General features: G+C 41.2%; 1 protein-coding gene across 1 annotated transcript in view; it reads left to right on the forward strand.

Moving 5' to 3' along the window:
- The first annotated feature begins 271 nt into the window (after nucleotides 1-271).
- The window catches only part of LOC140194964 (urea transporter 2-like), a 93,005-nt gene continuing 79,426 nt past the window's right edge, over nucleotides 272-13,850 (forward strand). Inside the window, exon 1 of the mRNA XM_072252446.1 lies at nucleotides 272-340. Coding sequence (XP_072108547.1) covers nucleotides 287-340 — 54 coding nt within the window. The 5' untranslated portion in view covers nucleotides 272-286. The remainder of the gene's footprint in view (nucleotides 341-13,850) is intronic.

A 13,850-nucleotide genomic window follows, 5' to 3' on the forward strand; every position in this document is an offset into this window, starting at 1 on the left:
CATTTCAGTTTCAATGCACTAACACTAGTGAACATGATTGAAAGCATTTGCCAGCTTTCCCACATTCCACTGTTCCTATTGGTTATAGAAACAAATAGCAGTTCACCGTAATTGGACAAACCTAGGGGGTTTATTAGTAAATGGCAAGTGGACTTCGGATCTACTAGATGGGAAGAATTGTATTCAGCCAGATGATAATTTAATGTAAAACAATGAATAGTCAATAATCCTAGATAAATAGCTTCTGACAAACACATTATCAAGAATTCACGGGCCGCAATTAAAGATGAGTGTTCACACCGATCACTATATGAACAACATCCAGCAATGCAACATTAAGGTGAAGTATGGAAGCAAGTTTTACAACCTACTGATGTCACACTAGAGTAGACTACATTGTATTTGTGAATTTATCCATTTGAATATTTCTAAGTTAGTCAAGCATTCACGCAAATATACTAATTGTCTGATTCTGTTAAAGTATTTTTTATTGTTAAGAGTTTAAGTACTTTTATTTTTAAGATTTATTTTTCCTGTTTTTAACATCTCAGGCAACAATTTATTGTGTTCTAAGTTTAATAAATCAACTTTTAAATCTCCATCTGAATTCTGTTTAGACCATAAGACATAGGATAGAATCAGGCCATTTGGCCCATCGAATCTGTTCTCCCATTCAATCATGGCTGATTTATTTTCCCTCTCAGCCCCATTCTCTTTACTCCTCCCTGTAACCTTTGCTACCCTTACTAATCAGGAAATTATCAACCACCACTTTACCCAATGACTCGATCTCCACAGCCATCTGTTGCAAAGAATTCCACAGATTCGCCACCCCCGGCTAAAGAATTTCCTCCTCATCTTTTTAGCTTTTGATTTAATTTGCAAATCCTCTATTTTGGCACTAGGCCTGTACTGAAAACAAAATTATGTTGTTCAGTAATTCATAGAGGAAGGCATATCATTTGATCCTCAATTAAATGGCTCTTTGCAGTTTTGAAAAGGCTTGAAAAGTTACTCAAACTCAAACTTGCTTCTCCTTCACAACACTGAGAGGATAAACTGATTGTCCCAGGATATAGGTGATGTTATACCCAGCTTTAGGTCTGCTTCCTGCAAATATTCTCCCAAGCTTCCCAATTGCTTCTTGCAGTGTGAGGATTCCTCTTAATATTTCTCCTAACATTCAAATTCAGATAGCCTTAGTGTCTCCAGTACAGTGATAGAGGAATGACATAGGTTAGCAATGTCATGAGCAAATTGCTATCGCAATGAAGGTGACATAATGCCATAGGTATAGTTCAAAGTTTAATAATGAAGCTTAAATAGGTAGAGAAAAAGAAACTTAGTCCTCTGGCAGAGATTTCTAAGACCAGAGAGCATAGGTTTAGGTATGACAGGGGATCTAATAACTTTTTCCATGTGGAGAGTGGTTGTAATCTGGAACAAGCACTTAAGAAGCACTTAAGTCCTCATGGTAGAGTAAGATATGGACCAAGTGGTGCTAAATGGGATTAGTTTGAAAAAGTACTTGATGACCAGCAAATACATGGTGTTTCTGTGCTGTATAAGTCTTTCACTCTAATACACTAATAATATGAACATTACAGTACAGCCTGAGATAATGGCCAGGCAGGTGCTTATTATTTGTGGAAAGGACCAAGAAAGTCTTTCTGTACCTATCTCCCCAGAGCAGTAGACCGTGCATTTGTGTTCTTACCGACATAAGTTGGCATTGCAACTCAAATTCGGAATTTGACTTTGTGTGATATTGGACAAATTACTGAAAACAAATTTGTTTGTTTTTCACCTCCTCCGCTTTTTATTTCTATTAAAGTCAATTTAGCTATCTCACATTTTACATTATCATAATGTCAATATTAACTACCTCACATCATGATTCAAGACCATTATATTAAATGCTTATTTTGAATTCTCTTCCCTTTGCAAATTATCTTGTTCTTTTGGCCTTCCCAGAACAATAGCTAAAAATATCTTGCCCTGTTTCTGTATTACTTTCTCCTTACTGCTAAACACTGAGAAACAGCCAAATGTGAAATCAATTCTTTGTCACCTTCACTTTACTGTTTAAAAATAGATCTGAGGACTTTAACACTATCACTGAATGTTAATACATAGGTATGAAAAGCAGCTAAGGTGACAAATGATATGATGGCACTTATTGCGGGAGCTTTGAGTAAACAACCACATACTTCTTACTCCCATTATATAATTCTCCAACCAGAACACATTTAGAATATTGTGTAGAGTCTGGTCTTTCTGAACAAAGGAGTAATTTAAAAAGAAAGACTTCAACAAAGATTCCTCGGTTTGTTTTACTATGAGAGGTTAAAGATTAGCTTTATTTCTCACAGTACATTGAGACATCGATACAATGAAATGCCTCACTTGCATCGGAAGATGTGCTGGGAGCAGCCCACAAGTGTCGCCATGCTTCCAGCGCCAACATAGCATGCCCACAATTTATTAACCCGAATTCCTATGTCCTTGGGTTGTGGAAGGAAACCACATAGTGATTTGAAGAATGTACAAACTCCGTACAGACAGTGAGGTTAACACTCTGTTATTGTGCCATCCCATGATTATAGATTAAGCCTATAATCTCTTAAATTTAAAATAATGAGAGCTGGTCTCATTGAGAAACTCAAAATTATGACATGCCTTTATAGTAAAATACAGATTTCATGCTCCTGTGGATGGGATGTCTAGATACAGAGCTCATGGTCTTAGATAAGGGCTATTCAGGGCAGAGCTGAGAAGACATCTCTTCACCCAGTCAGTTGTGACTGTGGAGGCTTAGTTGCTCTTTGCATTCAAAATAAAGACTGATGTGTTGTTTAAAGATTAAGTGAGTCGAGGGTTGTAGGGTTGGTGCAAAAAAGTGACACTGAAGATCACTAAATTATTAACCATGATTTCATTAAAAGTGTACGAGCATATGGGGTCAAATGGCCTTGGTTGCTTCTATTCCTTGTATTCTTATTTCTGTAGTTCTAAATATTGACTTCTTTTAACTGTTAACTTTTTGAGTACTTACTTTTTCAAATCAGTCCAACTATTAGCTGCATCAGAAAATTAACTGTTTTGCTTCACTAAAACCTAAAAGCTTTAGGAGGTAACATATTGGTGTGGATAGAATGGGAAATAGGTGTAAATGGGTCTATTATAATTGGAAAGAGGTAATGATCAATGTACTGCTGGGATCAGTGCTGGGCCTCACACTTTTGCAATTTAAGTAGATTATTTAGATAAAGATTCCCAAGTCATTTATGGGTAATTTTAACCATGTCACAAAACTAGACAGGAAAGTAAATTTTGTGGAGAACACAAGGAAGCCATAAAAGCATTATCGATAAGTGAAATGGTAAAGGTAATAGGTGGAAAAATGTGATATCGTCCATTTTGACAATACTTTTATGAAAAAGCATATTAATTAAATGGTCTCGGCCTGAAACGTCAACTGCACCCCTTCCTACAGATGCTGCTTGGCCTGCTGCGTTCACCAGCAACTTTGATGTGTGTTGCTTGAATTTCCAGCATCTGCAGAATTCCTGTTGTTTTAATTAAATGCTGTAAATTAGCATCTTGAAATACATAGGGATTTGGATTTATTACATGATTTGCAAAAGCTAATATTCAGGTACTGCAAGTAATTAGAATAGCTGATACAAAGTGTTCTGCTAGTGGAATTAAATACAAAAACATGAGGTTATCCTTCAATCCTATAAGTGGCAGTGTGTATAGTATTGGTGTCCTTCATTTGATCTGACAGTTATCTCTTTCTCATTTGCCATTCAAAATTTATGCTTGACCAGAACACCTCCTTTCCCACTGAAAATTCCTTACTCTCCCAAGAATTTTCTGCCTTCAGGAATGAAAAATATAGTTGAATTTTATTATCATTGTAGAACATTGCTATGCAAATACTGGCCGCTACATTACAAGGAACTATACCTTAAAATCTTTTTGTTGGCTGTAAAGCACTGTAGAATATCCTGAGTTTATAAATAGATAACAATACTTCTGCTCTGATCTCAGCAATTTAAAGAAGTGTCTATTGTGCAAAATTATTGGCAAGGTCAGTATTTCTTTCTGTTCCTAACTGCTCTCAAAAAATTGTGGTGTGTTGTCTGATGATGAAGATATTTTTGCGGTGATGATTAATAGCAGCTTCCAAAATATTGACCATGCAATCATGAAGTTACAGTTCAAACTTCAAAGTACATTTATTATCAAAGTAATGCTGACAAATATTGTAGGCTTTCCACCCACCTACACCTCATGAGCCCTAACTTAGAAAATTATAATTCCCTTCCATATTTTATCAGACATTATTTATCTCTAATTTTCAAGCCCAGCTCTTCAGAAATATCAACCTGGTGCTCGTTTTTATATAAAGTTTCTGTTTACTTTTCTTTTATTTGAAAGAAAAAGACTTTTCTTCCAATCTCCAGCCTTGTTCAAGATTATGAATTGCCTGTACTTGAGTCATATGACGCCATAATGGCTGCCTGCAAGAAGATGAATCTCAAGGTTGTATATAGTATACATACTTCGATAATAAATGTACATACTTTGAAATCTCTCTCTCTCTCTCCTTTCCTCCCTTCCTCTCTCTCCCTCCCTCTCTCTGCTGTTACAGTTATACCTGCACTCAGAGATGCAAATATATATCTCCATTACTTCTGAAAAAATTTGAAAAAACAAGAGCAAATTCAAATAAACCCTAGATTACGTTTTATATACAATTTAATTCATAAGCATTTCAGCCTTTCAAAAAAACAATAAATTTTCCTTAACAAACTAGAATATGTAAGGGATATTGCAAAACAAGCATCTCTATTGTTCTGTTTGATTATTTTTACCTAAAGGCATTTTTGATTATTACTGATAATCATGAGGTTATTTTTGGAAGTTGACAGTACACTCTAACAATTATATCTTTGTTTCAAAACAGTAATTACACTGCCCAACTCCTACCACAGGTAAATTGATAAATTGGTTTATTATTGTCACATATACTGAGATACAGTGAAAAAATTGTTTTGCATTACATCCATACCAATCATGTCATTACAATAATGGATTGAGGTAGTACAAGGGTGACCAATTATAGTATGCAAAATAAAGTGTCACAGTTCAGAAAAAGGGTAGCGCAGGCAAAACCATAAGATGGCCGACTGTAAGGTCAAGAGTCCCCCTTACCCTACTAGAGGACTGTTTAACGCTTTAAAGGGGAGACAAGAGATGAATGGGGTCCTTTGATTATGTTAGCTGCTTTACTGAGGCAGCAAGAAGTTCATGGAGGGAAAGCTGGTGATATGCTTCCCTGTGTCCACAACCCTCCTTAGTTTCTTGTGGTCTTATGCAGAGCAGTTGCCATACCAAGTCATGTTACATCCTATAGGATGCTTTCTATAGGTGTATTGATAAGAATAGTGAGAGTTGAAGGGGACACGCCAAATGTCCTGAGGAAGTAGGGGAACCGGTGAGTTTTCTTGGCTGTGAAATTGGCATGATTGGACCAGGGCAGACTATTAGTGATGTTAATTACAAGGAATTTGAAGTTCTCGACCTCAGCGCCTAACTGCAGACAGGAGTATATGCACCAACCCCTTTCATGAAGACAATGATCACATCTTTCATTTTGCTGACATTGAGGGAAAGAGGGGTGTCCTAACATCATCTTACTAAGCCCATCATCTCCTTCCTGTACTCCAATTCATGATTTGACATTCAGCCCATTACAATTGTATCATGTGCAAACTTATGGAAGGAGTTAGAGCAGAATCTGGCCACACATTCATCGGTGTTTAGGGAGTAATGAAGGGGGCTGAGGATAATCATGGCTGAGGTGTTTCTGCCTGTCCATAGTCATTGCAGTCTGTTGGTCAGGAAGTCAATGATCCAGCTGCAAAGGGAGGTGCTGAGCCCAAAGTCTCGGAGTTTGAAGATGAGTTTGCTTGGAATTATAGTATTGAAGGCCAAGCTATAATCAATAAACAATAGTCAAACATAGATGCCAGACGCTCCAAGAAGAAGCCGTCTGCCATGTTCCTCTTTTGGGAGAAGGCAAACTGCAGTGGGTCAAGCTTGTTTGGAAGGCAGGAATTAATGCTTGCCTTGATCAGCCTCTCAATGCACTTCATGACATCGGATGTCAGAGCCAGCAGGTGGTAATCATTAAGGCACATTTACCTTGTTCTTCTGAGGCACCAAAATGATAGAAACCTTCTCAAAGCAGGAGGCGACCACAGATTGACATAAGGAAAGGTTAAAAATATCTGCAAATAACCATGCCAGCTGGGCTGTGCAGGAATTATGGACACAGAGCCGGGGGACACCATTTAAGCCGATGCTTCCCATGGGCCCTCTCTCCGGACAACTGTCTAACATCTGTAACAGTGAGTGTGGGTTCCGCTACATTGAATGCCAATATCCTATTCCCCCAATGCCATCCCAAACTCTGCTTTACTTTGTCACTCTGTATGTGAAATCAATTCAGCAAACAGTTAAATTCTGGGAACAGGAGAGTCCAATTTTTTTTTACTGTAGGGAATCAGTTGTTCAAGTCAAACTTTCATAAGTAAAGCAAAAACAGAAGTAGTATCACAGCTGCTAAGAGGGAGGATGCCGTGGAGGGATTATCTGCTGAGTCAGTGCAGGTGGAAGTCAGAAACAGGAAGGGAGTAATCACTCTATTGGAAGTATTCTATAGTCCACCCCCACCCCCCGAACAGCAACAGAGACACTGAGGAACAGATCAGGAGTCAGATTTCAGAAAAGTGCAAAAATAACAGGGTTGTGGTAATGGGGACTTTAACTCCCCCAATATAAATTAGTACAAAAGGTTTGAATGGGGCAGAATTCATTATGCATGTCCAGGAAGTATTCTTGACTCATTTTGTAGACAGGCTGACTAGAGGGAAGGCCAGATTGGATTTGATGCTAGACAACAAGACAGGTCAGGTGTCAGATCTCTGATCTCTCAACAGAAGAACATTTTGGAGACTGTGATAACTCCTTGACCTTTACTATATAGCCTTGGAGAGGGATGGGAGCAGGTAGTATGAGGAAGTATTTGAGTGGGGGAGGGAGAATTATAGTACTAATTGGCATGAACTGCGGAGCATAAATTGAGAACAGATGTAATCAGGGAAATGCACAATGAAAATGTAGAGGTTTCTAAGGGAGCACTTGCATAGGATTCTGGATAGTTTTGTCCGATTGAGGCAAGGAAAGGATGGCAGAGTGAAGGAACCATGGTTGACAAGGAATGTGGAACATTTAGTCAAAAGAAAGAAAGAAGCTCACCTAAGTTTTAGGAAGCAAGGATCATACTGGGCTCTATAGAGTTACAAGGTAGCCAGAAAGAAGTTGAAGAGGCATAATATGGTTTGGAATAGTCAGCATGGCTTTGTGAAAGGCAGGTCATGCCTTACGAGCCTGAATTAATTTTTTGAGGATGTGACTAAACACATAGATGATGCTAGAGCAGTAGATGTAGTATATATGGATTTCAGCAAGGCATTTGACAAGGTACCCCATACAAGGCTTATTGAGAAAGTAAGGAGGCATGGGATCCAAGGGGACATTGCTTTGTGGATCCAGAACTGGCTTGCCCACAGAAGGCAAAGAGTGATTGTAGACGGGTCATATTCTGCATGGAGGTCACTGACCAGTGGTGTGCCTCAGGGATCTGTTCTAGGACCCCTACTCTTCGTGATTTTTATAAATCACCTAGATGAAGAAGTGGAAGGATGGATAGGTAATTTTGCTGATGACACAAAGGTTGGAGGTGTTGTGGATAGTGCGGAGGGCTGTCAGAGGTTACAGTGGGACATCAATAGGATGCAAAACTGGGCTGAGAAGTGGCAGATGGAGTTCAACCCAGATAAGTGTGAGATGGTTCATTTTGGTAGGTCAAATATGATGACAGAATATAGTATTAATGGTAAGACTCTTGGCAGTGTGGAGGATCAGAGGGATCTTAGGGTCCAAGTCCATAGGACACCCAAGGCTGCTGCGCAGGTTGACTCTGTGGTTAAGAAAGCATACGGTGCATTGGCCTTCATCAATCATGGGATCAAGTTTAGGAGCCGAGAGGTAATGTTGCAGCTAAATAGGACCCTGGTCAGACCCCTCTTGGAGAACTGTGCTCAGTTCTGGTCGCCTCACTACAGGAATGATGTGGAAACCATAGAAAGGGTGCAGAGGAGATTTACAAGGATGTTGCCTGGATTGGGGAGCATGCCTTATGGGAATAGGTTGGGTGAACCCAACCTTCTCTCCTTGGAGTGACGGAGGATGATAGGTGACCTGATAGAGGTGTATAAGATAATGAGAGGCATTGATAGTATAGATAGTCAGAGGCTTTTTCCCAGGGCTGAAACGGCTAGCACAAGAGGGCACAGTTTTAAGGTGCTTGGAAGTAGGTACAGAGGTGATGTCAGGGTTAAGTTTTTTATGCAGAGAGTGGTGAGCGCGTAGAATGGGCTGCTAGTGACGGTGGTGGAGGCGGATACAATAGGGGCTTTTAAGAGACTCCTGGACAGGTATATGGAGCTCAGAAAAATAGAGGGCTATGGGTAACCCTAGGTAATTTCTCAGGTAAGGAAATGTTCGGCACAGCTTTGTGGGCTGAAGGGCCTGTACTGTGCTGTAGGTTTTCTATGTTTCTGTAATACAATTAGAAGAGCTGGAAGAGAGCATGAGAAGGCCTTGGCGAGTAGGATTAAGGAAAACCCAAGACATTCCACATGTACAGTATGTGAAGAACAGGAGCATGACCTGAGTAGTACCAGATGATTGGAGGGTGGCAAGTGTTATTCCCTTGTTCAAGGAATGAAGGAGGAGTAATTCTGGGAATTACAGACTAGTGAGTCTTACTTCAGTAGTTGACAAATTATTGCAGAAGATTCTTAGAGACAGAGTTGATGATTATTTGGGAAAGCTGATTAGGGATAGTCAGCATGGCTTTGAGAGGGGCAGGTCAGAGGAGATCAGTACCTCCCCCTGCAATTGGATCCTCGACTTTCCAACCGGAAGACCACAATCTGTGTGGATTGGTGATAATATCCCTTCATCGCTGACGATCAACACTGGCGGGCCTCAGGGGTGTGTGCTCAGCCCACTGCTCTACTCTCTCTATACCCATGACCGTGTGGCTAGGTACGGCTCAAATACAATCTATAAATTTGTTAATGATACAACCATTGTTGGTAGACTCTCACATGGAGATGAGAGGGTGTATAGGAGCGAGATAGTGGAGTGGTGTCGCAGCAACACCCTTGCATTCAACGTCAGTAAGATGAAAGAGCTGATTGTGGACTTCAGAAAGGGTAAGACAAAGGAACACATTGTACTTATTGTTCCCTTTAACAATAAGTACACATGCTTGATTACTGTTGGTGGGGACAACCTACCTGGGGGAAGCAACAGTGGCCATGCCGCTGGCACAGAGCCTGGCCCTGTGGCTCAGAAGGGTAGGGAAAGGAAGAAGGCAGCAGTAATAGGGAACTCTATAGTTAGGGGGTCAGACAGGAGATTCTGTGGATGCAGGAAAGAGGCACAGATGGTAGTTTGCCTCCCAGGTGCCAGGGTCCGGGATGTTTTTGATCGCATCCACGATATCCTGAAGTGGGAAGGTGAACAGTCAGAGGTCATGGTACATATTGGTACCAACAACATAGGTAGGAAAAGGGAGGAGGTCCTGAAAACAGACTACAGGGACTTAGGAAGAAAGTTGAAAATCAGGACCTCAAAGGTAGTAATCTCGGGATTACTGCCTGTGCCACATGACAGTGAGTATAGAAATAGAATGAGATGGAGGATAAATGTGTGGCTGAGGGATTGGAGCAGGGGGCAGGGATTCAGATTTCTGGATCTTTGGGACCACTTTTGGGGCAGGTGTGACCTGTACAAAAAGGACAGGTTGCACTTGAATCCCAGGGGACCAATATCCTGGCAGGGTGGTTTGCTCAGGCTATTGGGGAGAGTTTAAACTAGAATTGCTGGGGGGTGGGAACCAAACTGAAGAGACGGAGGAAGTGGCGGTTGGCTCTCAAATAGAGAAAGCTTATAGACAGTGCGAGAGGGAGGATAGGCAGGTGATAGAGAAGGGATGCGCTCAGACTGATGGTTTTGAGATGTGTCTATTTTAATGCAAGGAGTATCATGAACAAAGCAGATGAGCTTAGAGCGTGGATCAGAACTTTGACCTATGATGTTGTGGCCATTACAGAGACTTGGATGGTGCAGGGACAGGAATGGTTACTTAGAGTGCTAGGCTTTAGATATTTCAGAAAGGACCAGGAGGGAGGCAAAAGAGGTGGGGGGGCGTGGCACTGCTGATTAGAGATAGTGTCGCGGCTGCAGAAAAGGAGGAAGTCACAGAGGGATTGTTTACTGAGTGTCTGTGGGTGGAAGTTAGGAATAGGAAGAGGTCAATAACACTTCGGGGTGTTTTTTATAGACCACCCAATAGTAACAGGGATATCGAGGAGCAGATAGGGAGACAGATTCAGGAACTGTGCAATAATAACAGGGTTGTCATGATGGGGGACTTTAATTTCCCCAATATTGATTGGCATCTTCCAAGAACAAGGGATTTAGATAGGGTGGAGTTCGTCAGGTGTGTTCAGGAAGGTTTCCTGACACAATATGTAGATAAGCCTACAAGAGGAGGAGCTGTACTTGATCTGGTATTGGGAAATGAACCTGGTCAGGTGTCAGGTCTCTCAGTGGGAGAGCATTTTGGAGATACTGATCACAATTCTATCTCCTTTACCACAGCATTGGAGAGGGTTGAGAACAGACAAGTTAGGAAAGCGTTTAATTGGAATAAGGGGAAATATGAAGCTATCAGGTAGGAACTTGGAAGCATAGACTGGGAACAGATGTTCTTAGGGAAATGTACAACAGAAATGTGGCAAATGTTCAGGGGATATTTGCATGGCGTTCTGCATAGGTACGTTCCAATGAGACAGGGAAAGGATGGTAGGGTACAGCAACTATGGAGTACAAAGGCTGTTGAAAATCTAGTCAAAAAGAAGAGAAAAGCTTACGATAGGTTCAAAAGACTAGGTAATGATAGAGATCTAGAAAATTATAAGGCTTGCAGGAAGGAGCTTAAGAATGAAATTAGGAGAGCCAGAAGAGGCCATGAGAAGGCCTTGGCGAGCAGTATGAAGGAAAACCCCAAGGCATTCTACAAGTATGTGAAGAGCAAGAGGGTAAGACGTGAGAGAATAGGACCAATCAAGTGTGACAGTGGAAAAGTGTGTATGGAACCAGAGGAGATAGCAGAGGTACTTAATGAGTACTTTGCTTCAGTATTCACTACAGAAAAGGATCTTGGTGATTGTAGGGATGACTTGCAGCAGACAGTAGATGTAGATATTCAGAAAGAGGATGTGCTAGAGCTTTTGGAAAGCATCAAGTTGGATAAGTCACTGGGACCAGACAAGTTGTACCCCAGGCTACTGTGGGAAGCGAGGGAGGAGATTGCTGAGCCTCTGGCGATGATCTTTGCATCATCAATGGAACTGGAGAGCTTCCGGAGGATTGGAGAGTTGCGGATGTTCTCCATTATTCAAGGAAGGGAGTAGACATAGCCCAGGAAATTATAGACCAGTGAGTCTTACTTCAGTGGTTGGTAAGTTGATGGAGAAGATCCAGAGAGGCAGGATTTATGAATATCTGGAGATGCATAATATGATTAGGAATAGTCAGCATGGCTTTGTCAAAGGCAGGTCATGTTTTACGAGCGTGATTGAATTTTTTGAGGATATGACTAAACACATTGATGAAGGTAGAGCAGTAGATGTAGTGTATGTGGATTTCAGCAAGGCATTCAATAAGGTACCCCATGCAAGGCTTATTGAGAGAGTAAGGAGGCATGGGATCCAAGGGGACATTGCTTTGTCAATCCAGAACTGGCTTGCCCACAGAAGGCAAAGAGTGGTTGTAGATGGGTCATATTCTGCATGGAGTGACCAGTGATGTGTCTCAGGGATCTGTTCTGGGACCCCTACTCTTCGTGATTTTTATGAATGACCTGGATGAGGAAATGGAGGGATGGGTTAGTAAATCTGATGATGACACAAAGGTTGGAGGTGTTGTGGATAGTGCGGAGGGCTGTCAGAGGTTACAGTGGGACATCGATTGGATGCAAAACTGGGCTGAGAAGTGGCAGATGGAGTTCAACCCAGATAAGTTTGAGGTGGCTCATTTTGGTAGGTCAAATATGATGACAGAATATAGTATTAATGGTAAGACTCTTGGCAGTGTGGAGGATCAGAGGGATCTTGGGGTCTGAGTGAATAGGACACTCAAGGCTGCTGCGCATGTTGACTCTGTGGTTAAGAAGGCATATGGTGCATTGGCCTTCATCAACCATGGGATTGAGTTTAAGAGCCAAGAGGTAATGTTGCAGCTATATAGGACCCTGGTCAGACCCCACTTGGAGTACTGTGCTCAGTTCTGGTCACCTCACTGCATGAAGGACGTGGAAACAATAGAAAGGGTACAGAGGAGATTTACAAGGATGTTGTCTGGATTGGGGAGCATGCCTCATGAGAATAGGTTGAGTGAACTCGCCCTTTTCTCCTTGGAGTGACGAAGGATGAGAGGTGACCTCTTAGAGATGTATAACATAATGAGAGGCATTGATCGTGTAGATAGTCAGAGACTTTCTCCCAGGGTGAAATGGCTAACAATGGAGGGCACAGCTTAGAAGTAGGTACAGAGGTGATGTCAGGGGTAAATTTTTTTTACACCAAGTGTGGTGAGTGTGTGGAATTGACTGCCAGCCATAGTGGTGGAGGCAGATAAATGACAGGGTCTTTTAAGAGATTCCTGGATAGGTACATGGAGCTTAGCAAAATAGAGGGATATGGGTAACCCTAGGTAATTTCTAAATTAGTACATGTTCGGCACAGCATTGTGGGCCGAAGGTCTTGTATTGTGCTGGAGGTTTTCTATGTTTTTAACACATGCCAATCCTCATAGAGGGATCAGAAGTGGAGAGAGTGAACAGTTTGAAGTCCCTGGGTGTCAAGATCTCTGAGGACCTAACCTGGTCCCAACATATCGATGCAGTTATAAAGAAGGCAAGACAACGACTATACCTCATTAGGAGTGTGAAGAGATTTGGCATGTCAATAAATACACTCTAAAACTTCTATAGATGTGCCATGAAGAGCATTATGACAAGCTGCACCACTGTCTGGCATGGGTGGGGTGGCAGGCTATGGCACAGGACCAGAAGAAGCTGCAGAGGTTTGTAAATTTAGTCAGCTCCATTTTGGGTACTAGTCTACAAAGTACCTTGGACATCTTCAAGGAGTGGTGTCTCAGAAAGACAGTGTCCATTATTAAGGACCTTCAGCACCCAGGCCATGCCCTTTTCTCAGTGTTACCATCAGGTAGGAGATACAGAAGCCTGAAAGCACACACTCAGCAATTCAGGAATAGCTTCTTCCCCTCTGCCATCCGATTCCTAAATGGACATTGAACCTTGACTTCTTTAATATATATTATTTCTGGGTTTTTTTGCATGATTTTTAATATATTCAATATGCATATACTGTAATTGACTTAATTACTTATTTATTATTATTATTTTATTATTTTTTTCCTCTTCTACATTTTGTATTGTATTGAACTGCTGCTGCTGTTAATAAATTTCATGACACATGCTGGTGATAATAAACCTGATTCTGATTCATACCTCATGACCCTGATTGAATACTTTGAGGATCTGACAAAGCACATTGTTAAAGGTTAGAAGAGTGGATGTGGTGTATATGGATTTTAGAAAAGCATGTGAT

The sequence above is a fragment of the Mobula birostris genome, chromosome 3, assembly GCF_030028105.1.
Source record: "Mobula birostris isolate sMobBir1 chromosome 3, sMobBir1.hap1, whole genome shotgun sequence".
In the NCBI taxonomy this organism is placed as follows: Eukaryota; Metazoa; Chordata; class Chondrichthyes; order Myliobatiformes; family Myliobatidae; genus Mobula; species Mobula birostris.